At 33.4% G+C, this 27213-nt stretch overlaps 4 protein-coding genes across 4 annotated transcripts; 1 reads left to right on the top strand and 3 right to left on the bottom strand.

Moving 5' to 3' along the window:
- Positions 1-5696: 5696 nt before the first annotated feature.
- On the top strand, positions 5697-6640 carry LOC142833861 (olfactory receptor 5T18-like). The gene is given in 2 exon segments (XM_075945743.1): positions 5697-6609; positions 6612-6640. Coding segments are annotated over 2 exon segments (942 nt in total).
- A 3544-nt stretch (positions 6641-10184) lies between these two features.
- LOC142842673 (olfactory receptor 5T9-like) lies at positions 10185-11159 on the bottom strand. The gene is given in 1 exon segment (XM_075959367.1): positions 10185-11159. A coding segment is annotated over 1 exon segment (972 nt). The 5' UTR covers positions 11157-11159.
- A 7504-nt stretch (positions 11160-18663) lies between these two features.
- On the bottom strand, positions 18664-19611 carry LOC142842672 (olfactory receptor 8H1-like). Its single transcript, XM_075959366.1, has one exon. The coding sequence runs from the start codon at positions 19609-19611 to the stop codon at positions 18664-18666; it is 948 nt and encodes a 315-aa protein (XP_075815481.1).
- A 6185-nt stretch (positions 19612-25796) lies between these two features.
- On the bottom strand, positions 25797-26744 carry LOC142842671 (olfactory receptor 8H2-like). The gene has a single exon (XM_075959365.1). It carries the CDS (start codon positions 26742-26744, stop codon positions 25797-25799), a length of 948 nt encoding a protein of 315 aa, XP_075815480.1.
- Positions 26745-27213: the final 469 nt, after the last annotated feature.

Here is a 27213-nt window from a genome sequence, read left to right as displayed (position 1 = left end):
ATACTGATGTACTTAGAAAATTGTGTTCAGAAAGTTTATCTGAAATTTAGTTTATTTACTTTGAAAATATAATCTATATTGCTCAATATTCTATAAAAATTATACATTAAAATCATATGAAACCACCACATGACAAAATTAAATATGCTTTACAAACTAAGCTTGCTTGAGACTAATTATGCTTCAGTTTTAGGTGTTGTGCAAGACAGATTTAAGCTTAATGAAAATAAAGTACGGGGCAACAAAGGGATGCAGATAAGGTATTTAAGCTTAATGAAAATGAAATGGGGAGTTAACAAAGGGATGCTTATATAAATATATATTTTAGTAGAAGAATAGAAAATACATAAACATATATTACATGATAAATAGAACCATAATATTAATTATTAGTTTACTATTTTGCATCTTTTTATTTTCTTGGATATCAGTCTTAGTTAGGCTTTTATTGGGGTAAAGAGATACCGTGAGCATGGATACTCATAAAATTGAAAATTTTTTTCTGCTGTGTAGTAATCCATTGTGTAAATGCACCACATTTTTTTTTAATCCAGTCCTCAGTCGACGGACATTTAGGTTGTTTGTCATTTCCAGGTTCTGGCTATGACAAACAATGCTGCTATGAACATAGTTGAGAACATATCCTTGTGGTATGACTGAACATTCTTTGGGTTTATGCCCAAAAGTGGTATTACTGGGTCTTGAGGAAGGTCGTTTCCTAATTTTCTGAGAAATCACCACACTGACATCCAAAAAGGCTGTACCAGCTTGCAGTCCCACCAGCAATGCAGACGTGGTCCCTTTATCCCACAACCTCTCCAGCATAAGTTGTCATCAGTATTTTTGATCTTGACCATTCTAACAGGTGTAAGATGGAATCTCAGAATTGTTTTGGTTTGCATTTTTCTAATGACTAAGGATGCTGAGCATTTCCTTAAGTGTCTTTCAGTTATTTTAGATTCCTCTGTTCAGAGTTCTCTGTTTAGGTCTGTGCTCTATTTTGTTATTTTATTATTTGTTATTTTGATGACCAATTTTTTGAGTTCTTTGTATATTTTGGAGATCAGAACTAAACAGTATGGTATATAATAATACTCATAGCTGTAGTTTGAACATCGGAAGACGAGGCAGAAAAGGCCACCAAAATTAAAAAAGAAAATGTACAATAAAAGTAACAAAGTGCAAATGCAATCTACATAAATCAATAACTTTGCTAGATGCTATTAACAATTTATTATGTGCCTTATTAAGACTTAATTTTGTATTTTATCACCTTTATGGGTTGCAGTTTTCTAATTATTTTGTATAATAATCCACTATTTAACTTTCTATTTATGCTTGTCTTATATGAAATAGTTTAGGGTATAACTTCAACAAAGTAAAAGTACTGAGTTTTAAAAGCCCATAAACCCCTTCATTAAATTTAAGAAAAATGATGATTTGTAGATTACTTTAGCTTACCTGTAATTAGCAATTGATTACAACACTGAGCATATGTTATTACAAGTTTGAGGAAATCAAGATTCAGGGAAGTGAAATTTACAACAAAGTTTCAATGCCATCTCATATATTTTTTCCATATCTAAAAATTTTTATGGTAGTAATCCACTATTTTTAAAGCTTATGACATCATTCTATATTAGATACTACATAGGTTTTTATATTTTAAAATAATTATTATAATGGAAACTGTGGTGATTTTCTAAGATATTATCTAACTTACTATGAAATCCTGCATCATGTTGTTATTTTTAACCAAAAGCTAATTGGTATATATTCCCAAAGCATCCTCTCCTGGGACTTTCATCAACGTTTGTTTTAATACATATAAATACTATAAATTAACCATATTTTCTTGCACAAATAAACATGAATTTTCTAGTTCCACAGGTAAGAGAAATCTTAGGTCACTTGCAAAACATTTTTAAGAATTACAATATAGGATCAGAAATTTTCGTACCATAATTTTGGCTATTTTACACAGGGCAAAGCCCTTTAGTTACTGATTATTTCGCGGATTGATAAATTGCTTTCATCCATGTCTCATTTATATAAAATTTCTTCTAAGGGATGAAAAGCAAGACCCTTTAGTAAATATATAAGATAACAAGTATTTATTATATACTTGGGCATAAATAAGAATGTTCCAAATTTAATAGTCTGTGCTTTTATTCCCTCAAAGAAGACTTACCATTTCAAAGAATGAAAAGGGATAGCAGAAATGCTCAGAAAAGTTACACTTAATCTATCTGCTGTCAAGGTAACCTATACTTTGATAAATAAAGTATCAGTAGTCTTACAAAAAATAGAAGCCACTTTGGTTCATCATCTGTTGCTTATGTTTATTTCACCTCAATAATCTTAAGTAATTCAATTAAAACAACAATAATGCTTTCCTTAATTCCACGGTGAAAGATGGGAAATTTTATGTAATTTGTAGAATGAGTTTTCTGCTTCCTAATAACTTGGGTTTTACTGGTTTGGATTGCAACATTTTTAAAAATCATTTCTTTCCCTTTGTTTTTATACTCAAAACTCTCCCAAATAACCTCCCATAAGGTTTGTAGTATTAATGGCCTATTTTTCATTGGTTGCTGTTATATCTACAGATTTTTATGTTTACATATACACATACATGTAAAAGGATATATTCCTATATACATAAGTATAACCCACTGAGTCTGTATGCATGTCTTCAAGAATGACCATTTGATAATGGTTTACCATAGTTTGAAACATTGTCCTTGTATTTGTAGGCCAGGGTAGGTAACCTGCCACCCACTGTGCTGTCAATGATGACTTCAAACTTACAATAATCATCCTGCTTTATCCTTACAGCACTAGGGTGACAGACAAAGGAAGGACAGCTCACACTCAGCATTATTAAATGATTCAAGGATTGGTTGTTTTTATTTTTATAAATTTCAGTAACTTACCTTTGTATTCATACTGGTCAGCACACTTAGACCTGTCTTAGGTCAGATGCAGCACGATATTTACAATTATAATACTAAAAACAAGTGGAACTCACTATAATGTACCAAACTAAATTGTGGTGATCTGGACCCAGGAATAATGGTTGTGATAATAGCAATAAACCACATATTTTTAAAATTATATTCTTCAATAAACAATGTAAAAATAAAGAGAGAATAAGATTAATAAATAAAATAGAGTATTTAAAATATTTTGGATCTAATTTTGATAAAGCAATATTGGAATATACATTAATAATCAGCATATTCATGTATTGTAAAAGAATTAAATATTTGACTTTGTTTTTTGCTCACATATTTTATGATATCTTTTTAATATTTGTATTTTGTATTTAATGTTAGATAATTGATAAATTAACACATACCACTATAAAACCCCATTTCATATTAATCTTGATTCATCACTCTATCAGGTATGTAACAGGCCCTTCTTTGCAAATTTATCCCCTAATTTAGTCCTTCTGCTTGGCCATCCAACATCACATAGGTTAGTTATTGAAAAACATTGATAATTTAATGAGAAGCAAATTTTGAGAACTTATGTTCATGAAGTATTAAAAGAAGGCACACTTTGAATTATTATGTTCTATAATTATATTTCTAGGTAGATATTTCAGAGAATCCCTGGAATGTTTATTACTGAGATGATAATTTCTTGTGATTTCTGGTTAGACTGAAAACTATAGTTCATACCAATTATCAGGGATTTGTTGTCAAAATATGCTTGTTCATTAGCAATGCAAGTATATTTTGGTAAAAATTCTGGGTAAAGTATTCACAAAAATGTACATATAAAGTCATGAAAATAAACATTTTTAATGTAGATATAATTCCATTATAGACATCATGTTTTTAATCACTGTCATTAAGAAGTAATTTTGGCATCAATGAATTCTACATTTTAAAGTTTACATGTGGACTGAAATGCAATTGCTCCAGTCTCTGTAAATCTCATCACTTTTTCTTTCTTACAAAAACAATATTGACATATTTCATGAATTTCCAAAGAAATTTTTATGCAATTGTCACTTGCAGGTCTTCTTTGTTACCTCAATAATATACCTTGCTATTTTCTTGTCACTTGAATTATTTTCTAGCTACACACACACAATTTTCTAGCTACACACACACACACACACACACAATTTATATCCACATTATGAAAAGAAATGTGAGTGTTCATCTTTCAAAATATAGCTGATTTTGATAAGCATAACAATATCCATCTCCATCCATTTTTCACATATGATTTTACTTTTAGTTGTTGAAGAATGCAATTTTATTTTATATATACACCATATTTTCTTTATCCATTTATATAGTGATATATGTTTAGGCTGATTCCACTTTTTTGCTTTTATGAATAGTAAATCAAGAAACATAAATATTCAGTTATCTCTATGGCAGGACAAGGAGACCTTTGAGAAATTTGAACAGGGATAGTATATTAGATCATATGTCAATCAGCATTCAAATTTTACAAAAACATCATACAAATTTTCATTGTAGTTGCAAGTGTTTCTTCACCTACTAGATTTTTTAAGTATTCTTTCTCTAGTTCCTGCTGTCATCTATTTTCTTCTTGATAGCCATCTGACCGTGTCGAGACAGAATCTCAAATCAATTTAAATTTGCATCTTCCTTCCTGCCTAAAATATTGAACAGTGTTTTAACTCATTTTGATCATTTATATTTCTTTCTTTCAGAACTATCTATTCCTTGGCTCGTTTATTTTATGTAAGGCTTGATTCATTGACATATTGTGGATATTCTGTATAATTTTTAGATATTAATAATCACTTATGTAACAAATAAAGGATGTAGATGTTCTTCATTCTGATTATTATTTCCATTGTTGAACAAAGCTATTTAACTTCCTATGATTCTGTCAGTTACATAGATTATATTCTATGCTATGAGAGCTCTTTTCAGAATGTTTTTGACTGAATCTTGAAGCATTTCCCCTGCATTTTCCTTTAACATTTTCTGTATTTATTATATTATTCTGTATTTATTTCAAATATTATATTATAATACCTGATGCATTTAGAATTATTTTTGAGTTAAGTAAGATTGGTGTATAATTTCATTCTATTTACATGTGACTGTCACTTTCTCCTATCACCACCCGCAGAAGAATATTGGTTCTTATATTTTTGGATGTCTTTGTTAAAAGTTTCAATATGTTTTATTGAACACACACATATATATATATATATGTATATATATTCTATGTCTTTTTCTATTCAGTTAATTTATATACATATAATGTAGTGGTACACACTGTCTTTGATTTTTATGATTTTGTAATACAGTTTGAGATCATGTATTGTGATAAATTCACCCTTGTTTTTTGGGAGAACATCTTAGTGTTGTTCAGAGAGAGAGTTTTGTTCCCCCTTTTAATTTAGGATTGTTTTGTTTTAGTCTGTGAAGAATGTCACTTAAATTTTGATGGTGATGGCCTTGTGCCAATAGAAAACTTTAAGTAATGTGTCCATCACCACAATATTAAAAATATTATATTCTATTTCATTGTGTATAAGTGGCATATAATATCACTGTGTAACCATTTTCTTCTAGACTCTGAGTATATGAAGACATGATCTATGATCATTAACTCCCGTTACTATCTGTTGTTTTCATTGGACTGTGAACAGTAAACCGAGTATCTTCAATATTGCTTTATGAGATTCCAACATGAACACCACAGGAGCAACTACATTTATTCTCAAGGGACTCACTGACAACACTGAACTACAGATCATTTTCTTTTTCCTCTTTCTAGCGATATACCTCTTTACCCTAATAGGAAATGTAGGAATAATTGTTTTAGTCATTGGAGATCCACAACTCCACACTCCCATGTACTGCTTCCTCAGTGTACTGTCTTCTGTGGATGCCTGCTATTCCTCAGATATCACGCCAAATATGTTAGTAGGTTTTATGTCAAAAAACAAAATTATTTCATTCCACGGCTGTGCAACACAGATGTTCTTTGCTGTTACATTTGGAACGACAGAATGCTTTCTTTTAGCAGCAATGGCTTACGATCGCTATGTAGCCATTCACAGCCCACTCATGTATGCAGCGAGCATGTCTCCTAGAGTCTATGTGTCACTCATCATTGCTTCCTATGCTGGTGGGATTCTGCATGCCGTTGTCCACACAGTGGCCACGTTCAGCCTGTCTTTCTGTCGCTCCAATGAAATTAGACACATATTTTGTGATATACCTCCTCTACTTGCCATTTCCTGCTCTGACACGTATGTTAATGAGCTCCTGCTCTTCTTCTTTGTGAGTTCCATAGAACTCGTCACCATCCTGGTCATTCTGGTCTCCTATGCTTTCATCTTCTTGACAATTCTAAAGATGAATTCAGCTGAAGGGAGGAGGAAAGTGTTCTCCACATGTGGAGCTCACCTCACCGCTGTTTTGATTTTTTATGGCACTATCCTCTTCATGTATGTGAGACCCAGTTCCAGTTATTCCTTGGAACATGATATGATAGTGTCATCATTTTACACCATTGGGATTCCGATGCTCAATCCCATCATCTACAGTCTCAGGAACAAAGATGTAAAAGAGGCAATGAGAAGAGTATTGAGAAAAAAATCATATTAAATATTAAATTAAAAAACTAAACTACATTTTCAGTTTATCTTTAAGACATGTTCTTAATAAACACTTTTAATATATTTTATTACTTATTTTCCATTGAATTTTTCTTCTCCCATAATACATTCTAACATAAAATCACTGTTACTTGTGACTGCTTATACCAGGTGAGCTGACCTACAAAAGTCAAGGCAATTCTCCCAACCCATCACCCATCTCAACATAGAAGCTCTGTGATTACAAATGCATGTTGTCATCTTTGGTTTTATGTGTATTTTAGGGATTCAAGTTCAGGAAAAAAAACTGAAATTAAATAAAATATTCTCTGTGATTATGGGAATTGATAGACTCACCTATGGTACACAAAAGAAGATAATGACTCACTTTCTCCCAGAATCTTTCAGTAACAAATAATTCATTATTTAAGACTAACCTAATCACTCATTCCCTGACTAAATCCAATCTCAGGACAGTTGGCTAGGTCTATAACAGTCAGAATAATATTGCACCAATGGGTACATCTTACCTAGAAGGTTGCCATTGTAATTTTCAGAGTTAACAGCTGTTTAATAATGTCAATGCCTATTCTCCCTTATTAGCCTGCATAGATAGATCTCTTGCAATAATTAAGTTATGAAGTAGAGAGAAGCTATTCAGAACAACTATAGCTTGATTTTTCCATATGATATATTGTGGGTCCTAGGTTGCCTTCAGGAATTGGGTCTTATTGTATAATTCTGGTGTGTAAGCAAGAGGAATAACAAGAACCTATGTTCTTTTGGAGCCTCTGTGTCCTTTGTAACCAATGACTCTTTTTGGGGGGGGTATTTTATTTATTTATTTATTTTGTTACTTTTTTTATTGAGAAAAGGAAAAAAAAAAGTTTCTGCCTCCTACCAGCCTCACATTTCACTCCCCCTCCTCCCAGCCTTCTCCTCCTCCCCCCACTCCTCTCCCCCTCCCTCTCCAGTCCAAAGAGCAGTCAGGGTTCCCTGCCCTGTGGAAAGTCCAAGGTCCTCCCCCCTCCGTCCATGTCTAGGAATGTGAACATCCAAACTGGCTAGACTCCCACAAATCCAGAACGTGTAGAAGGATCAAAACCCTGTGCCATTGTCCTTGGCTTCTCATCAGCCCTCATTGTTTGCCATGTTCAGAGAGTCCGGTTTTATCCCATGCTTTTTCAGTCACAGTCCAGCTGGCCTTGGTGAGCTCCCAATAAATCAGGCCCACTGTCTCAGTGGGTGGGTGCACCCCTCGTGGTCTTGACTTCCTTGCTCATCTCCTTCCTTCTATTCCTCATTGGGACCTTGGGAGCTCAGTCCAGTGCTCCAGTGTGGGTCTCTGTCTCTATCTCCATCCATCAGCAGATAAAGGTTCTATGGTGATATGCAAGATATTAGTCAGTATTAAAAGGGTCACGGAGTCTACAATTGGTGAACCTAAAGAAGCTAAATAAGAAGGTGAACCCAAGGAAAAACATATAGTTATCCTCTTGGCTATGGGAAGTAGACAAAATTGCCGGGGAGAAAATTGGGATCTTGGGGGTGGTGTGGGATGGGGATTAGGGGAGATGGGGAGAGAAAAGCGAGAAGGGGAGGATGGGGGAAACTTAGGGAAACAGGTTGATTGGGATAAAGGAAGGTTGGATAGGAGAGCAGGGAAGCACAATTCTAAGTTAAGGGAGCCACCTTAAGGTTGGCAAGAGACTTGAACCTAGAGTGGCTCCCAGGAGCCCAAGGCGATGTCCCCAGTTAGTTCCTTGGGCAGCTGAGGATAGGGAACCTGAAATGACCCTATCCTATGTAACCAATGACTCTTATGTGTGTATCCCACATCTGACTATAATAACCCAAAGCTTATAGAAACATCATTATCCAGCTATGCAGGATCCCTTTGTTCTAATTATTTTTAAATGTGTATTAGCTGGATATTGGCTTTAGGTTTCCATATTGGCTTTTCCTACACCACTTAGGTACAGCACCCTCAATCCATGCCTACTGGTTTTTCTCATTTGCCAAATTTCCTCCTACATTTAATTTTACCTTCATTCTTTCATATCTTCTTTGCTCAATGCATTCCTCCTAACTGGCTTCTTTCCAATTTCCTCTCATGCACATCCGTGTTTACACTCAAAGTAGAACCCACATGCTAGAGTTAACATGTAGCAATTGTCTTTCTAGGACTGGGTCAACTCACTCAGTACACTTTTCTGAGCAAAACTTTCTTGTCAGTGGAAATAAATGGGCTGTTCCTGCATGATAGATCAAAGGAAAAGCGAAACTGATGTCAAGTAATTGTTTTCATGGATCTCAAAAAAAGGGGGCTGGAGAGATGGCTCAGAGGTTAAGAGCACTGACTGCTCTTCCAAAGGTCCTGAGTTCAGTTCCCAGCAACCACATGGTGGCTCACAAACCATCTGTAATGAGGTCTGGTGCCCTCTTCTGGCTTGCAGGCATACACACAGACAGAATATTGTATACATAATAAACACATATTTAAAAAAAATCACACTTTAGCTTTCAATAGGAATATTCCATTACATATAAAATATATATGTGAGCATATAAATATGTGTGTATGTGCGAGTGTGGTTTTGTAGCAAAAGGCCATGAATTTGGAAGAGTGAGGAAGAACAATAGGAGGGTTTGTTGGGAGGAAAGGTAAGGGATAGTGGTATAATTATACTACATATCAAAAAGCAGAAGAAACAGATTTAAAAATGAAGATAATCATAGTCCACGGAGAAACAACCAACAAAAATATAGAAAAAAAACAGTATGGGTTTATGAAATGACTAAGTAGATAAAGGTGCTTGATAACAGAAAGATATTGGCACTGACCACATGAGTTTTATCTCTGTGATATCAATGGTGGAGGGAAAGAATAGATCCCTGTCCCCAAGCTGTCTTCTGACTTTTCCCCATGTACCATGGCATGCAAACACACACAAACACACAATGAATAAATGTAACAAATGACTTTTCAAGTCATGTTGTTTAATTAAAATGTTGTACTCAGATTTTTGGTTTATTTGAAAGAAAAAATAAAGCTGGAGGCAAAGAAGTGTTTCATTGCAAGAAATGTGAATTTATTCACAAAATCACTTCTCAAGTAGTCATCCTATGAAAAAGTTTTCTTTCTGGTTAAAAAAAATATGCTTTGAGAATCCCTACATGAGGACTCTGCATTTGGGATTGTTACATAGTGCTTGCTACCAGTTTATCATAAGTTACACAAGAATCATTTAATCACAGGGTCCTGTATACCCAGTTTCTTCTTAAGTATAGCAAAATTAACCATGTTTTTCTGACCAAGAACAATATTCACATAAAAATATTTATTTAAATTTATCAAAATTATTTGGTATGCAGGAGAAAGAATTCGTTTTTAAAAAAATGTTACCTGAGAAAGAGAAAGATAATTGATGTCTTAAAATAATTTCTAATACATAACATACTACTAATTAAAGTCATGACATGTTTGTAATTTGTAACTATGCACATTTCATGCAAACATGGATTAACGACTAAATTTTATGTTTTTAAATATATATATATATATATATATATATTAATTATGAACCAAATTTTTTGACAATTTCTTCATTGCTGCTTTTACATCTTTGTTCCTTAGGCTGTAGATGATGGGATTCAGCATGGGAATCACAATTGTGTAGAATATTGACACTACCATGTTATGGTTTGACGCAGAGCTGGAACTTGGCCTCATGTAACTAAAGAGGATTGTACCATGGTAAATAGACACTCCAGTGAGGTGGGAGCCACATGTAGAGAACACTTTTCTTCTACTCTCAGCAGAGTGCATGTTCAGAATGGCAAAGAGAATGAATCCATAGGAGATGAGAACAATCAGGATGGTAATGATCTCAATCAAGCCCACCAAGTATAAGAGTAGAAGCTCATTGATATGTGTATCAGAACAAGAGAGAGCAAGCAGTGGTGGAATGTCACAGAAGACATGCCTAATTTCATTAGATCTGCAGAAGGACAGACTGAAAGTGGCCACTGTGTGTGTAGCACCGTGCAGAGCTCCAATGGCATAGGAAGCAACAATAAGTGTCACATAGACTCTGGGTGACATGGTTACGGCATACAGAAGTGGATTGTAGATGGCTACATAGCGGTCATAAGCCATTGCTGCCAGCAGAAGGGATTCTGTGGTCCCTAAAGTAACAAAGAGAAACATCTGTGTTGCACATCCAAGGAATGAGATGGATTTATCTTCTTCCAGGAAGTTGACCAACATTTTGGGGGTAACAGCTGTAGAATAGCAGGCATCCAAGAAGGACAAAACACTAAGGAAGTAGTACATGGGGTTGTGTAATCGAGAATCCCCAATGACCAAAACCACCAGTCCAAAGTTTCCTATCAGAGTGAAAAGATAGATAGCAAGAAACAGTAAAAATAGGAGGACCTGCAGTTCAACATCTTCTGTGAAGCCCAAGAGTATAAAGATGGTAGCTTCTGTCACATTCTGTAAGGGAATCTTGAGGACATCCATTGCTGATTCCAATCATTCCATTTTGGTTTCTGTTTATATATTGCACATATAAAAAATCCCATATAAAAAACTGTCTCATTGTATCTATGTTTGGTTCTTAGGGCATAGTGACATCGTTGGTAATAATGGCATGGGAAACGTCAAGTAAATTTTATGAAAGCAGACAGATCTCACTATATGAGGTAAAAAAAAGAATTAAACTTACTAGTTAAATATAAATTTATAAAGTTAAAGGTCCAGCAGTTAAAACAGATTTTTATCCAAATAATTGTCCATTTGTCTCTTCAAATTATAGTTTTACATTTTGTGTTTTATTACGCTACATTTTTATTTTAAAATACTATATATATGTACATGTGCATGATTTCAATATCTTGAATTGAAATAGAACTGTATCACACCCCCAACCTTTTTTTCCAAGCCACTTTCAGGTATTTTACCTCCAAAGTTCTCAATGTCCTCCAACCCTCACGCTAGACTTGAGAGCCTATTTTTTTATTGTTTATACAAATGTAAATATGTATGCATAAGTATATAAATACAACCTCTGAGCCCATTTTTGTTGTTTGTATATATATATATGCTTTCTGGGATGGTCACTCAGCTTTGGACAACCTATGTGGGCCTATTAACAGGGAAAGGCTAATCCTTCTTCCTGCATTAATAGGCCAGTTGTAGATCTGTCTAGGAGAAGCATCCTATGAAAATTTAGCCTCTTCCATTTAACATGTCCATTGATATTATCATTGGCTATGTCCTGTTTGTGCAGCTATTTTGATTATCAAAGACACACAAAAAAAGGAGTAAATTCAAACTACTACAATGGAAAGTAGACAGCTGCGTAATAGTCCTTATTCTGCTGCAAATACACCTAACATTATTTGTTAACATGTCAGGTTTTTAAACACGAGAATCCACACTCTATCACAGTTAAATTTTAAAATAAAAATTTATAGTAAAATTATAAATAATAATTTAAAACAATCCCTTGGCTCTCTATTAAAAATCTCAAGAAAACACAACCCATTGAGCCTAGTAAACATTCCTGGGCTGATTTCTGCATAGTCACCCTGTTTTTATTTTTGTTTTTGTTTTTTTTTCAGCCTGTTACAGGTTAAGAGTTTATAAAATATTAAAAGCACGTGCAGAGGGTAGAGGAGTGATTTAGCCAGGTACATTAAAAATCTGAAGTGTGGTAAAGCTTGCCAATTTTACTGAACTTTCATATCAATTTGAGGAAAAATAGAATTCTTATAATTTAGATCAAACCAGAAATCATGTAGGTATATTTTCCCAGATATATCTTCAGAGTCTACATAAATATTTTGTTCTAGTCCATAGAGTACTTTTGTAAATGTGTTTTACTAAACAATAACTGTTTATTCTCTTCTTAGAAGATTACAGAGTAACATATAAACATGTAATCAGTCTATGTAAACACAGATAATTTAAATATTAACATAAGAATACATGGAGGTAGTTTAATACAAAATGTTGTTATTGATAGTAATTTTAATAATTATTTAATTGTACAAATATGCTAGGTATACATTCATGGACTCAGAAAATGAGACAAAATATTCTTGTTATCTCTCCTTTCTCCCTTTTCTTTATCTCTCAAAATTGGTAAAGGAATTTATTCACAAATGTTTACTTAGTAGGTAAGATACAAATAAGAAGTTATCAAATTAATAGAAGTATAGTGAAAATAATTGTTAATGTAAATGAGGTTTCCAAATTTATTAATAGTTTTAATAAGCATAAGAAAATACATGTTAATTGCTATGCACTAGAGGAATGCCATCTATACTGTAATGCTATGATTTTATTTCTCCTCTAAGGTCTAAAATAAAGAGACTGTAAAGGATTAAGAACTGCATTTAGAGTCTACTTCCTGATGTTAAAGTCTCATAGATAGGTCCCACTGATCAACAATGTGTGCTTCAAAAATTCTGATTTCATAGTCTCACTTGACTCTTTACCGCATGGACACAGACAATTGCAGTGAAAGGTTTTATGAATCCATTACAACATATTTTCCAGAATAAAAATTAATATTTGCAGTACACATAACTCTAAATTTTAAATCTGAAATTTCATTCATATAGTGAAATGCTAAGGGCAAATAAAGTAACTTTTCAAATAAAACATTAAATAATTAAGGAAACACATGCATTAAAAACATATATATCATATCTTATTTTGACATTAAATATAATGACTGTCTAAATTATTGTGTAAGAAGCCTCATCTATCTCAGTCACATTTTTGGCCTGGGAATATGTCAGTTAAATAATATGGATTTCCTTATTGCAATATTTTGACCAAAATATTTTTAGTTAGTATTGTTTTCATATTGATTGGAAAACAAGAATATGGGGTCTGCAACCTTTATTTCCAAACATAATTTATTAGAGAATTTAGTGAGAAACTATAAGAAATTTAGACATAATTGACAATACTAAAGCATGCTAGTTTTTCCCAGGATTAAATTTGAAAAATTTATTTCTCTCAAGTTACATTTAAGGATAGTAATAATTTTTATACCTTACATTTGCAAATAGTCTCTCTAATTTCTTTTATTATAGGTGAAAAACTTATGTAGAAGGCATTTTAACTACAATATCCTTAATTACATATAATTTAAAAATGTTTCTCAATTCTCATGATCATATTCATGGCAATAATATTGGAAATACTAAAACGAAGTGAATATAAGAGCAAAATGTATCTACATGATGTGGAACTATTGTAATATGTTACAAAATATGTGTTCATTTTTATTTTGTCTACTTAAGAACTTATGAAAACATAGTGAAATATAAGCTTATACAAAAGGATACTACGTATCAACTAAATGTACAATGAACCTTATCAGACCTTATCTAATAGACAAAGTAGCATTCAATTTTTCAGTTCCCTGAAACAGACTTTCTTCATGACCATACTATGTCTTCATCATCTACTGCTATACTTGAAATACCACTCTATAAAAATAAAAGAAGATAGCATTTCTCTTTGGCTTATTAAATGGAGGATACTACATTTAAATAAACTGCACAGTTTAGAAATAAATAGCTAAAAGTACATTTAAATATATAGCCAGTAAAAATGCACAAGATTCATATAACGAGGTTAGAAATCAAAATAAAAGAAAACTGAATCAGAAAAAAAGATTCTACACATAAAAACTCATATAAAGCTCATTTTTGTCCTAATTGGTTTCATTCATTAAAAATATGTAGCTTCTAATGTATAGCAAAATATAAGTAGTAATTTAGCTCTTTCCCTTTCTCTTCTCAGAAGACTGATTCAGTTTTCAACACAACTCTGTTTAATTTGGTTTTCCATATCATAGTTACATATTTAGACTCGTTCTAGAATTTGAAACCAATTGTAACATTTAAAACATTTTATGTTTTAAATTTATTGTTACCAATTTTAAAATTTAAAACTCTTTGCTTACTTACAAAAATGAACTGCTTGGTCAATTAGAAAGTGCTCTGGATGCAATGCATATGAGGTTTTAAGTCATCTTGTCCATCTCTTAAGGGCCATGGTAATGCCCCTGGGATGATCCATGTACTTATGGTTTAGAAACTTACAATTTAGTCAATAGTAAACAAGTTGAATGTTCCTAGAAAAACAGACTAAGTCCTGAAAATGATGACTTAGAGGCAATTTGGTCAATGTTTAAATTAAATATTCTATCAAATGGGAAAATTGAGTAATTCATAAAAGCCAAATTTTCAACTTTAACTCTAATAACCTGTGACACTTTGTTATTATTATTAACATATTATAATTCTCATAGAATATTAAGAAAATAACTCAGAAATAAAAGTACATTGATTAAACTTAGTGAAGAAGTGAAGGACATGCAAACTATATAATACAAAGCATGGCTGAAATAAATACAAAACAGGAACGGTGGAACCCATCCATGAATCAATTTGGGTTCAGTGATACCAAGAATCATTATACAACTTTTATTAAATATATTTTAATGTAAATATTTTAATCTATTTGAAACAGGTGACAGTTTCTCCTGCCTCGTGTCCTCCATGTCCTTGCCCTGCCCTGACTCCCCACAAATCAACCTCTCTTATTTTTTCTGTTCTGGAAAGGACAGGATTCAGTGGATATCACAAAACATAGCATATAAAGATGCAGTAAGTCTAAGCACCTCCCCATGCATTAGGATTTGACAAAGAAATCCAATATGAGGAATAGGGTCCCAAAAACCTTTAAAAGAGAGAGACAGCCCTTGCTTCCACACGAAGACTAAGCTATACAACTGTAACATACATGCAGACTGTCTATCAGTACCATACAGGATCCTTGGTGGTCAGTTCAGTCACTTTGAGCCCCTGTGAGCCCCTGTGAGCCCCTGTGAGCCCCTGTGAGCCCCTGTGAGCCCCTGTGAGCCCAGGTTAGATTGTGTTGGTTTTCTTCTGGTGTCCTAGACCCTCTTGTTTTTACAATCTGTGTTCCCCTCTTGTACAGGATCCCTAAACTCCACCTAATGTTTGGCTGTGGGTCTGCACTCTTTTCAATCAGTTACTGGATGGAGGCGCTCCATGACAATAGACCTAAACACCAATCTATGAGTATACCAGAGAATCGTTAGACATTATGACAATAACATTTTTTTTCTCCAGTCATGTTTGGTTATATCCTAGGCGATGGGTTATCCAGCCTCTAGTTTTTTGTGCTTCAGAAAATGTCAGGGCTGAGATTACTCTGTTGGCATGGGTTTCAGTCTAGACCAGTTGATGGTTGACTATTCCCTCAACCTGCAGACTACCCTTACCCCAGCAAAATCAATAAGCAGGACAGAATATATGTTGAAGATTATGTGGATTGGTTGGTTTTCCTTCCCCAAAGCAATATATCTTACCCTCTCTGACGAGTGAATGAGGGTTGGGTGGAAAGAATTAGGTGGAGGGAATAGGAGGAAGGGAGGAAGTGAGAACTGAAATTGGTATGTAAAATGGAAAAAAAGAGAGTTTAAGCCAGCTACACTGAACATTATAGAAGAGAATGTGGGAAGTACACTTGAACACATTGGCACAGGAGACTGCTTCCTAAATTTAAGCCCAGCAGTACAGACACTGATAGAAACAGTTAGTAAATGGGACCTCCTGAAACTGAAAAGCTTTTGTAAAGCAAAGGACATGGTCAACAAGACAAAATGGCAGCCTACAGAATTGGAAAAGATCTTCACTAAACCCATATCAGACAAAGGTCTGATCTCCAAAATATACAAAGAACTCAAGAAATTGGTCATAAAATAAACACATAATCCAATAATTTAAAAAAAAATGGAGCACAGACCTAAACAGAGAACAAAGGAATCTAAAATGGCTGAAAGACACTTAAGGAAATGTTCAAAATCCTTAGTCATCAGAGAAATGCAAATCAAAGCAACTCTGAGATTCCATCTTACTCCTGTAAGAATGGCCAAGATCAAAAATACTGATGACAACTTATGCTGGAGAGGTTGTGGAGAAAAGGGAACACTTCTGCATTGCTGATGGGAATTCAAGCTGGTTCAACCCCTTTGGATGTCAGTGGCATTTCTCAGAAAATTAGGAAACAACCTTCCTCAACACCACTTTGGGTATATATCCAAAGGATGCCTAATTGAGCCACAAGTACATATCCTCAACTATGTTCATGGCAGCTTTATTTGTCATAGCCAGAACCTGGAAACAACCTAAATGCCCTTCAACCAAAGAATGGATAAAAGAAAAATGTGGTACATTTATGCAATGGAGTACCTCACAGCAAATAAAATAAAAACATTTTGAATTTAGCAGGAAAATGGATGGAGCTAAAAAAAACATTATTTTGAGTGATGTAACCCAGACACAGAAAGACAATTATCATATATACTCACTCATAGGTGGTTTTAAACATAAAGCAAAGAAAACCAGCCTACAAAACACAATCCCAGAGAACCTAGACAACAATGACTACACTAAGAGAGCCTTACATAGATCTAATCTACATGGGAAGTAGAAAAAGACAAGATCTCCTGAATAAAATGGGAGGATGGGAACCTTTGGGGAGGGTTGAAGTGGGGAGGGGAGAGGCAGGGAGTGGGGCAGAGAAAGATGTAGAGTCCAATAAAAATCAATATAAAAGAAATTATATAAACAAGAAGTAAAAGGGGGAGGATTCATTTGGAAGTATTGAAAAACATACATTTTAGACTGTAGATTTTAGTTTCTTCTATAGTTACTTGTCCATTTCAAATAAATATATTATCTGAAAAAAACAAACAACAAACACAGACATAGAATACAGAAAATTATTAGGATACATACATGTGTGTCTTTGAAAAAATTGGAAACAAAAAAGAACAAATGATCATTTATTAAAGAATTTATTTTAAAATTATTTTACACACAAATATTTATACTATAAAAAGAAACTTAACTGTAGGTATTGCATTTAAGTGTAAGAATTGTAAGGATGTCAAAAGTTTAATAGCTGCACACAAAAGCAACAGTACTGCAGGCATATTTTGAGTTGATCGATTTACAGTATACCATGTCTAAGAAACCTAAGTAGGCAGTACTGATCTTCCCCATTAATTGAGAAGACAGTCGTCTCAGTTTGCTGTGGTAAAGAGGGCATCAAATAACACAATTTCAAATTAATAGATAATGCTACAAAACAGTACAGAGGAATCTTGCTTCTGTGTGACTCATACTGACAAAGCCTCATTTATTGACTAGACTAAAAAAATGCTTTAGTCAGTAACTTTTAGTGTTTCTGTCTTTAAAAGTTTTTAAGATTGTGGCCTACACATTTCAATTTAAAGCACAATAATTTCAGCTATACCTTAACACTACTTCATAATTTTGTATAAATTTCAAAATTTGAAACAATGGAATATATTCTTTTTAGGGTAACAACATGATTGTGAATTAAATAATCTGAAAGTAATTTATAAAATTCCAGTAGATATTCTTCAAAAACCTATATTGAACATTTAAAATATGTCAGGAATCGAGTCTCTTAATGATGATAAACACCATTTTATTGGTTCCTTAAGTACATTACTTCCATTATCTTATCACATATATCCGGAGTGATATATTTATCTCTTACTGTTGAAAAAATTGAAAACTAATTTAGCTTCTTATCAAGAAGCTTTTAACAAACAGGATCTTGCACATTATAAGATGTATGATTTATGAAACTATAGCTTTGTTGAAATTATGTTTACATCATATCTATAGAAATGCTCAATGAGTGTGTATATTTATATGATATGACTCTAAGAATTTGAAACACATTTTCATCCTATACAAACTAGTATTCTTTAAAAATAAAAAAATAGACATGTTAGTATATGGTCCTTGAAATTCAAGGAACTAAAATTTAAAACATCAGTCCCGCCAGTTCCCCACTTATGTACAAGAAAAGACACAAAGAAATAGAAATAGAAAGTTAATTGTAACTGTTTAAAGACAGTCACAGTCGAAAACAATGTGATGACCACTTACTTTCAGTCTTATTTTATCTTCCTGGATCCTTGTCTCTTCTTCACTAATCTAACAACAGCACCTTTCACTTCTTTGTTCCTGAGACTGTAAATGAGTGGGTTCAGCATGGGGATCACAATTGTATAGAAAACAGAAGCTACTTGATCCTTTCCCAGGGAGTAGGACTTACTGGGCTTCATATAAGTAAAGACCAAAGTGCTGTAAAAGACAGTTACTCCGAGGAGGTGAGAAGCACAAGTGGAGAAGGCCTTTTGCTTTCCTGGAGTGGAATTGATCTTCAAAATAGTAGAAAGAACAAACATGTAGGATACAAATATTGTGATAAGGGAAACAAGAAGGGTTGAACCGGCAAAGATGAATATAATTATTTCCACTACATTTGTGTCACTGCAGGACAGAGATAAAAGTGGAGATGAGTCACAGTAAAAATGGTAGATGACGTTGGACTTGCAGAAATGTAGTGTAATCATGGAAAACACGCCAGCAGAGGAATCCACAGTTCCAATCATGTAGGATCCAGTGAGCAGGACAAGGCAGCATCGTGAAGACATAATGGTAGGATAATGTAAAGGTTTGCAGATAGCTAAGTAGCGGTCATAGGCCATTGAAGAAAGCAGAAAACATTCAGTAGCTGCCAAGAGGATGAAAATGTACAGTTGGGTGAAACATCCTATAAAGGAAATGCTCTTGTTTGAAGTCATCAGGTTCTCTAAGGTTTTAGGTGTGATGGCAGTCGAGTAACTAAGGTCAACAAATGACAGATGGATGAGGAAGAAATACATGGGAGTGTGAAGCTGGACATCAACACAAATGGTCAGCATCATGCCTGTGTTCCCCAGCACAGTGACCATGTATATCAGGAGAAACAGCACAGAGAGGACTAACTGGATCTCTTTGGAATCTGTCAGTCCCAAGAGGATGAAGTCTGGTTTACTTGTGTGATTCCAGGTGTTCATAGTCAATGACCCTAAATGATGAGAAATCAAAGGTAATGCATAGTTTCTGATGACATAGAAGTTTTTCTGTGTGTTTGTCACTGTACTTTTATAATATTTCATAGAACTGTAAACAGATTTTCAAAAAGAAGTACAAAGTGACAATCATTTATATCATAAGTGATAATATGTGTTATAATTCCAAGAAAACTAGTGCTAGTCTAAACTTCCTTTTATATGTTTAACCTGCATGAACTGTTATCGTGGAAATGGTAATAATATCCCCTCACTTTGCACAAGATCTAAGTGGCAGAACTCAGATAATTAATGTGAACCCAGCACAAATTCATGTAGAGTCTAGGATCATGTCCAAAATGTAAGACATTAAAGGATCTTAGCCATACCCTTATTCCAGTAAGTCTAAATGAAATGTCACATTTAATGAAGAAGGACAGAAAACAACTTTAATGCATCATTTCATGGATTTTTCAGTATCAATTAACCTTAATTGATATTACTGAATATTATTAGGCTACAATAAGACAAATAACTATTAAGAAATATGGTGTACTGTTTCTGACTATTTAAGACAATTTTAAGCAAAATCATTTTACTGAAATATAAATAATTACTGGTTTTATCTCCTTCCACTGATTCTTTTTGTCACAATCCGAATGCACTTTTGTAAGTACCAAATGATATGTGCACTCTAACTTTTAAATATAATCTCTATTTTAACAGCTTCAAGCCTTCACAATTTAAAAAAAATACTTACTCTGAGTGCCAAAGTTGCTAGAAAAAATTGGAGGCAAAATATTTCCAGTAGCATTGGAGTGAAAATATTCAACTCCCAAATTTTCTTACAAATGAAAGAAAAAATATATTTATGGTTTTGAACCTGTCAGTCTTTGAGCTTTCATTTTCCCTTTGGATATTTTTCTTATTTTGTGAACTCATTTGAAAAAAATGCAGATGTTAATTGAATTATCCTTGACACTTTCCTCTGTTCTTTGTGAAAAGCAATTTTAAAGGAAGTTATGCTGCACATTTATTCCAAGAGAAATTGTGAATATGAACAGAGCATTCTATGACTTTTATCTCTAATCCATAACACCAGAATTTGCCTTGTAATGTCAAAAGCTCACATGACGTGGTCAGTCTCCAGTGTTAGTTCCTATGACAGTGTTCTTGGCAAGTTTTCAGGAACTGAGGGCAAAGGAGTAATTCAGCAAAGGAATTGTTTTTCCCTGGGAGCCCTATAAAAAAGAAAATGATAAATATGTTATCATTCTAATGCAACATTTAATTCATATGCCAATTAGTTCATTAAATTTATAAAGTATAATATTTAAATAACATTCAATTCATACCGGTGAATTTTTAAATAGTGTGGGTAGATGGAGATTTTTTTTTAATTTGAAGGTTTTACTTCATTAATGCAACTGTGATTGTAGAATACTAAAATTTCCAAAAATAAAAATTTTAAGTTGGTTGAACAATTCTGAAAGAGTTAAAATCTGTTAAGTAAAAACAAAGGAATATGTGTTCCTTTATTAACTTATAATTGTGGTTCTCGCTTCTCATCAAAAAAATTCTCTTCACAGTAGAAACATACCATTCTAGAAAATTATAACCAATCAAATTGCACAGATAGGGAGCCCAGGCCCAACAGATGCATCTACAAAAAAAAGAAAGGAAGGAAGGAAGGAAGGAAGGAAGGAAAGAAGGAAGGAAAGAAGAAAGAAAAATGAAAAAAAAAAAACCCTCCAGCTCTCAGAATCATTTCAGAAGAGAGAACACAAATGTTGCAGTAGCCAGAGGAACAGGGGATTGGCTGTGAAGTGGCACCACCTTAGATGTCCGAAGTTACACTCATAAAGTCTCAACAAAATGACTGCTTGAACATGATCTGAACAAGACAATAGAAATCCTATTTTGGACAGATTTAGCCATACCCTGCTTTGATATGAACTATGGACTTGACATGATGCCACACAGACAGTTACTAAGCCATATTCGTTATAGTTGTTCTGGCTATATCTATAAAAATAAATGTTCTTAAACTGCTTAGTAGATAATGAAAATGGAACACAAGTTCACTATAGGATATAATTCAGTTATACAAAAATGAAACCATGAATTTTCAGGAAAAAAGATCAAACTAGAAAATATAAAGTTTCCTGCAGCAACTCAGACCCTGAAAGACTAGTGTCTCTTGTTCTTTCTAATCCAATTCTCCTAACCTCAAAGCATCCTATGTTACTACACATGCTTAAGTACTCAATGAAGCCAAGAAATAAGAAGGGACCTTTCGGGTCTGGGGGATAGTGAGCAAGGAAAGGTAGGGAAAATAATAGGATAGTATAATCTCAAAATGTAAGATATATTACTATTTATTAGGGTATTTATTATTCAACTTCTCTTAACTTCAACCGAAAATAAAGAATTTCATATTTGCATGTAAATTTCATTAGTTCTATGTTAATTAATATATAGAAGTTAATATTTCAATACTTGTTATTGTATTGGATATGTTGTATATATTATGTACAATGAACTATGTAAAATGCCGTTACTTAGTGAAATTGTTCAAAATCCTTTCTTCCACCTTTTGAAATTTATGGTTTATAGTTATTATGTATAGTCACCTTACAGTGCAGCTGCATACCAGAAATTATTTTTATCATGGAAAATTCAGTTATATTCAGATTTCAAAAGTGGTTTTCCTTGTTTTGTCTCTTGTCAGATCATCACACCTCCCCAACCATTCCATTTCATTCCTTCTTTCTCTTTCTTTTGAAAATAAAGCTACAAATATAAAAGAAAACAGATAAGAAATTTAAAGAAACAGAGGGAAACAACATAGAACACACATGAAAAAAATTCCATAAAGACACAAAATTGGAAAATTATATATAAAATTAAAAAAAATAATATAAAAATGCTCCAAAACCACTAATGACACACAAAATCAAAAAAGTAAGCAAAAGAACCTCAAACAAATAAACAAAAACAACAAGAGAAACAATACCACCCTGAGTGTGTAATGTGTTTAGAGTGTGTAATATGTTTGCTTTTTAATGTTATGCATGTGGCCTGCACATGTCTAAACCAGATAGGGTCCTAGGTCAGAGAGGGCAATTTTGCACAAGTCCTCATTCTAAATGCAGAATCTAACTGTAATTAACTATTGCTCACAAAAAGAAAATTATATTTCTACAACAGTGTGTCCTTTGTATAAAAACCACACTTAAGTGCAGAGCTTATTCTTAGCTGTTGGGACCAATTGGAGTCCTGGCCTTCAGCTGCTCTTCCCTGCTAGAGCCTTCTGATTGAAGTTACTAAAAGCTGTGCCTTGGCCTAGATGATCAGAGGATAGGATTTTCACCTGTTGGCCATTGACTGCTGGGTATTTAAGCCTCCATGGTGCTATTAAAGAAGGGCTTTTGTACCAGTGATTAGACGTCCGTGTGTCTGTCTGTCTCTGTGTATGTTTGTGTATTTCAACCTCCAGCCCCTTGCCCGAAGCTCGCGAACTGGATTGTATCGCATGGAGCGCAGACGGGGGCCCCGGTGCACGGCACTTAGCAAAGAAAATTCAGCTCAAAATTAACTCAATATTATTTTTGACAGTTTGATATTTTTTTTCTCATGATGTTCTCTTATAAGAAATATTTCATGGATTTTATGTTCTAGGTCATTTGTTTATATATTATAATTTCTAATTTTCTGTGTGAATGTGTGTGTGTGTGTGTTTATGTGTATGTGTTTCGTGGACTTTTTCTTTAGTTTATTTTTTTTTGTCCAACTCTGCTTTTGTTGCTGTTATTGTTGTCATCATTCCTTGCTTTTTTTTCCTAATGAGAAGGAAAAAAATGGAGTGTATTTGTGTGAGTGTGATGGTCAGAAGATATGTGAGAGATTAAGGATAGGGAAAAACTGAAAAGAATATTTTATGAAAGAAATCTACTTTCAATATAAAGAAAACACAAAAGTAAATAAGCTTCTGAACCACTGAAAAAAACTAATTAAAATAAATATTTGTATCCCCCAGTTTGATGGATTATGTAATTTTAAAGCATGTCATTAGGATTGGAGACAATTTGTATGAATTTCTATGTTAACTTATTTTCCATCCAGACCAATATTTTTCATGATATATTGAAGACTTTTAAATTTGTGTCTAGGGATGGGAAAATGGAAAACTGTAATCAGAATGTACTGGATGAAAAAAATTCAATGCAAAACCCTATGTTCATGTTAATACTCAAACACAAGTAGGTATGGCATGGTTGTCTAAAATATCATAGCTTAACGTTGTTCACAAGTATGTGAAGAATGGTATGTATGATCAAATTTTATAAAAAGGCTAACATTTCATATTAATTGTAGGTTGTAAATATATAACTACATACGTCCTTTTGTCACCCCTAATGTGAAAACATTAGGTAGCTTGGTATTTATTTTATTTAAAATGCAAGATTGTTTTCCATTCATATTTTATTTGTAACACTAAATATACTAATGTGGACAACAATAGAGGAGCACCTAACACTAACCTTCCCACACACCCTCAAGTACACACAAAACAAACAAACACAAACAGACACTGCTTGCACTGGCTTTTTGGAAAACTATTCTCTTTGGATGATACCTTGTTCAGTCTAGATAGTAGGGAAGGCCTTGAACCTTCCCCAAAGCAATGTGCCTTGCCCTCTCTGAGTAGTGAATATGGGGTAGGGTGGAGAGAATAGGTGGAGGAAATGGTAGGAGGGGAGGAAGTGGGAACTGAAGTTGGTATGTAAAATGAAAAACAGGTAGTTGTTTCATTTTTTGAAAAAAAAAGAAAACAAATTATAAAAAAGAGAAGTAAAGGGGGGAGGCTTCATTTGAAAGTGTTGAAAAAAATACATTTTAGACTGGAGATTTCAGATTCTTCTATAGTTACTTTTCCATTTAAAATATATTATCTGAAAAAACAAACAAACAAGCAAACACAGACATAGAATACAGAAACTTATTAGGACACATACAAGTCTGTAGATGGTGAAAGCAAACAAAAAACCCACAAATGTTCATGTAATTAAAGAATTTATTTTAAAAGAATTTTACACACAAAAATTTACACTGTAAAAGACAATTAACTGTAGGTATTAGAATTGTAAGGGTTTCAAAAGTTCAATAGATGCACACAAAAGCAGCAGTACTGTATGCAGATTTTGAGTTGATAGATTTATGGTATATCATGTCTATAACAACCTAAAGAGGCAGTACTTATCTTCCCCTATCACTGAGAAGACAATTGTCTCATTTTGCTGTTGTAAAGAGAGGATCAAATAACACACTTTCAAATCAATGGCTAATGCTACAAAACAGTACTGAGGAGTTTTGCTTTAGTGTGACTCACACTGACAAACCCTCATGTATTGATTAGATTAAGAAAATGCTTTGGTCAATAACTTTTAGTGTTTCTCATCTTTCTGCCTTTAAAAGTTTTTAAGATTGTTACCAACACATTAATTTTAAGTATAACTTAATACTACATCATAATTTTATTTGAAATTCAAAGTGAAGCAATGGAATATATTCTTTTTAGGGCAATAACATGATTGTGAATTAAATAATCTGAAGGTAATTTATACAATAAGAGTCAATATTCTTCAAGAAATGACATTGAACATTTAAAATATGTCAGGAATAGAGTCTCTTATTGATGATAAACACCATTTTATTGGTTCTTTAAGTGCATTACTCCCATTATCTTATCACACATATCTGCGGTTACTATTTATGTTATACTGTTGAAAAACTGAATACTAATTTAGCTTCTTATCAAGAAGTATTTAACAAATAGGACCTTGCACAGTATAAAATCCATGATGTCTGAAAGTATAGCCTTTGTGGAAATTATCTTTACATTATATCTAATGAAATGTTCAATGAGTATGAAATTTTATATGATATGACTGTAAGAATTAAAAACACATTCTCATCTCTTACAAAATAATTTTCCATAAAAATGAAAAAAATAGATGTGTTAGTATATGTTCCTCAAAATTCAGTGAGGGAAACTGAAGTTTAAAACTGCATTACTGCCAATGTATGTATTAGAAAAGACACACAGAAATAGAAAGAGTAAAATTAATTGTAGCTTTTTACAGACAGTCACAATTGGAAACAATGTGAATGACCACTTACTTTCAGTCTTATTTTATCTTCCTGGATCCTTGTCTCTTCTTCACTAATCTAACAACAGCACCTTTCACTTCTTTGTTCCTGAGACTGTAAATGAGTGGGTTCAGCATGGGGATCACAATTGTGTAAAACACAGAAGCTACTTGGTCCTTTCCCAGGGAGTAGGACTTACTCGGTTTTAAATAAGTAAAGATCAGAGAACTGTAAAATACAGTGACTCCAAGGAGGTGAGAGGCACAAGTGGAGAAGGCTTTTTGCTTTCCTGAAGTGGAATTGATCTTCAAAATAGTAGAAAGAACAAACATATAGGATACAGATATTGTGATGAGGGACCCAAGAACAGTGGAACCTGCAAAAATGAATATAATTATTTCAACTCCATTTGTGTCACTGCAGGACAGATATAAAAGTGGAGATGTATCACAATAAAAATGATAGATGACGTTGGACTTGCAGAAATGTAGTGTAATCATGGCAAACACAGTGACAGAGGAATCCACAGTTCCAATCATGTAGGACCCAGTAAGGAGGGCAAGACAGCATCGTGAAGACATAATGGTAGGATAATGTAAAGGTTTGCAGATGGCTATGTAGCGGTCATAGGCCATTGAGCAAAGCAGAAAACATTCAGTGCCTGCCAAAAGGATAAAAATGTACATTTGGGCAAAACAATCTCTGAAGGAAATACTCTTGTTTGAAGTCAGCAGGTTCTCTAAGGTTTTAGGTGTGATGTCAGTAGAGTAACTGAGGTCAACAAATGACAGATGGATGAGGAAGAAATACATTGGAGTGTGCAGCTGGACATCTAGACAAATAATCAGCATCATGCCTATGTTCCCCAGGACAGTGACTATGTATATCAGGAGAAACACCACAGAGAGTACCAGCTGGAGATCTTTGGAATCTGTCAGTCCTAAGAGGATGAAGTCTGTTTTACTTGTGTGATTCCAGGTGTTCATAGTGAATGACCCTAAATGATGAGAAATCAAAGGTAATGCATAGTTTCTGATGTCATAGAAGTTTTCTGTATATTTGTCACTGTACTTTTATATATTATATATAACCTATATTTTATATACATATTATAACTTTTATAATATGTTATAGAACTGTAAAAAGATTTCCAAATAGATGTGCAAAGTGACCATTATTTATATCATAAGTGAAAATGTGTGTTGTAATTCCAAAAAAAAACTGGTGCTAGTAGGAATAATTTCCTTTCATATGTTTAACCTGCATGCGTTGTTATAATGGACATGATATTACTATCCCCTCAGTTTACACAAGATCTAAGTTGCAAAACACAGGTAATGTGAACTTAGCATAAATTCATGTAGAGTCAAGGATTATTTTTAAAATCAAAGACATTAAAGGATCTTAGCCACACCCTTATTCCAGTAAGTCTAAATGAAATTTCACATTTAATGA

This window comes from Microtus pennsylvanicus, chromosome 1 (genome assembly GCF_037038515.1).
Source record: "Microtus pennsylvanicus isolate mMicPen1 chromosome 1, mMicPen1.hap1, whole genome shotgun sequence".
NCBI classification, from domain to species: domain Eukaryota; kingdom Metazoa; phylum Chordata; class Mammalia; order Rodentia; family Cricetidae; genus Microtus; species Microtus pennsylvanicus.
This window is presented reverse-complemented; position numbering and strand designations above follow the sequence as displayed.

Excerpts from the sequence above, each read along its gene's own strand:
- LOC142842672 (XM_075959366.1), bottom strand. The coding sequence starts at position 19,611 with ATGAACACCTGGAATCACACAAGTAAACCAGACTTCATCCTCTTGGGA.
- LOC142842671 (XM_075959365.1), bottom strand. The coding sequence starts at position 26,744 with ATGAACACCTGGAATCACACAAGTAAAACAGACTTCATCCTCTTAGGA.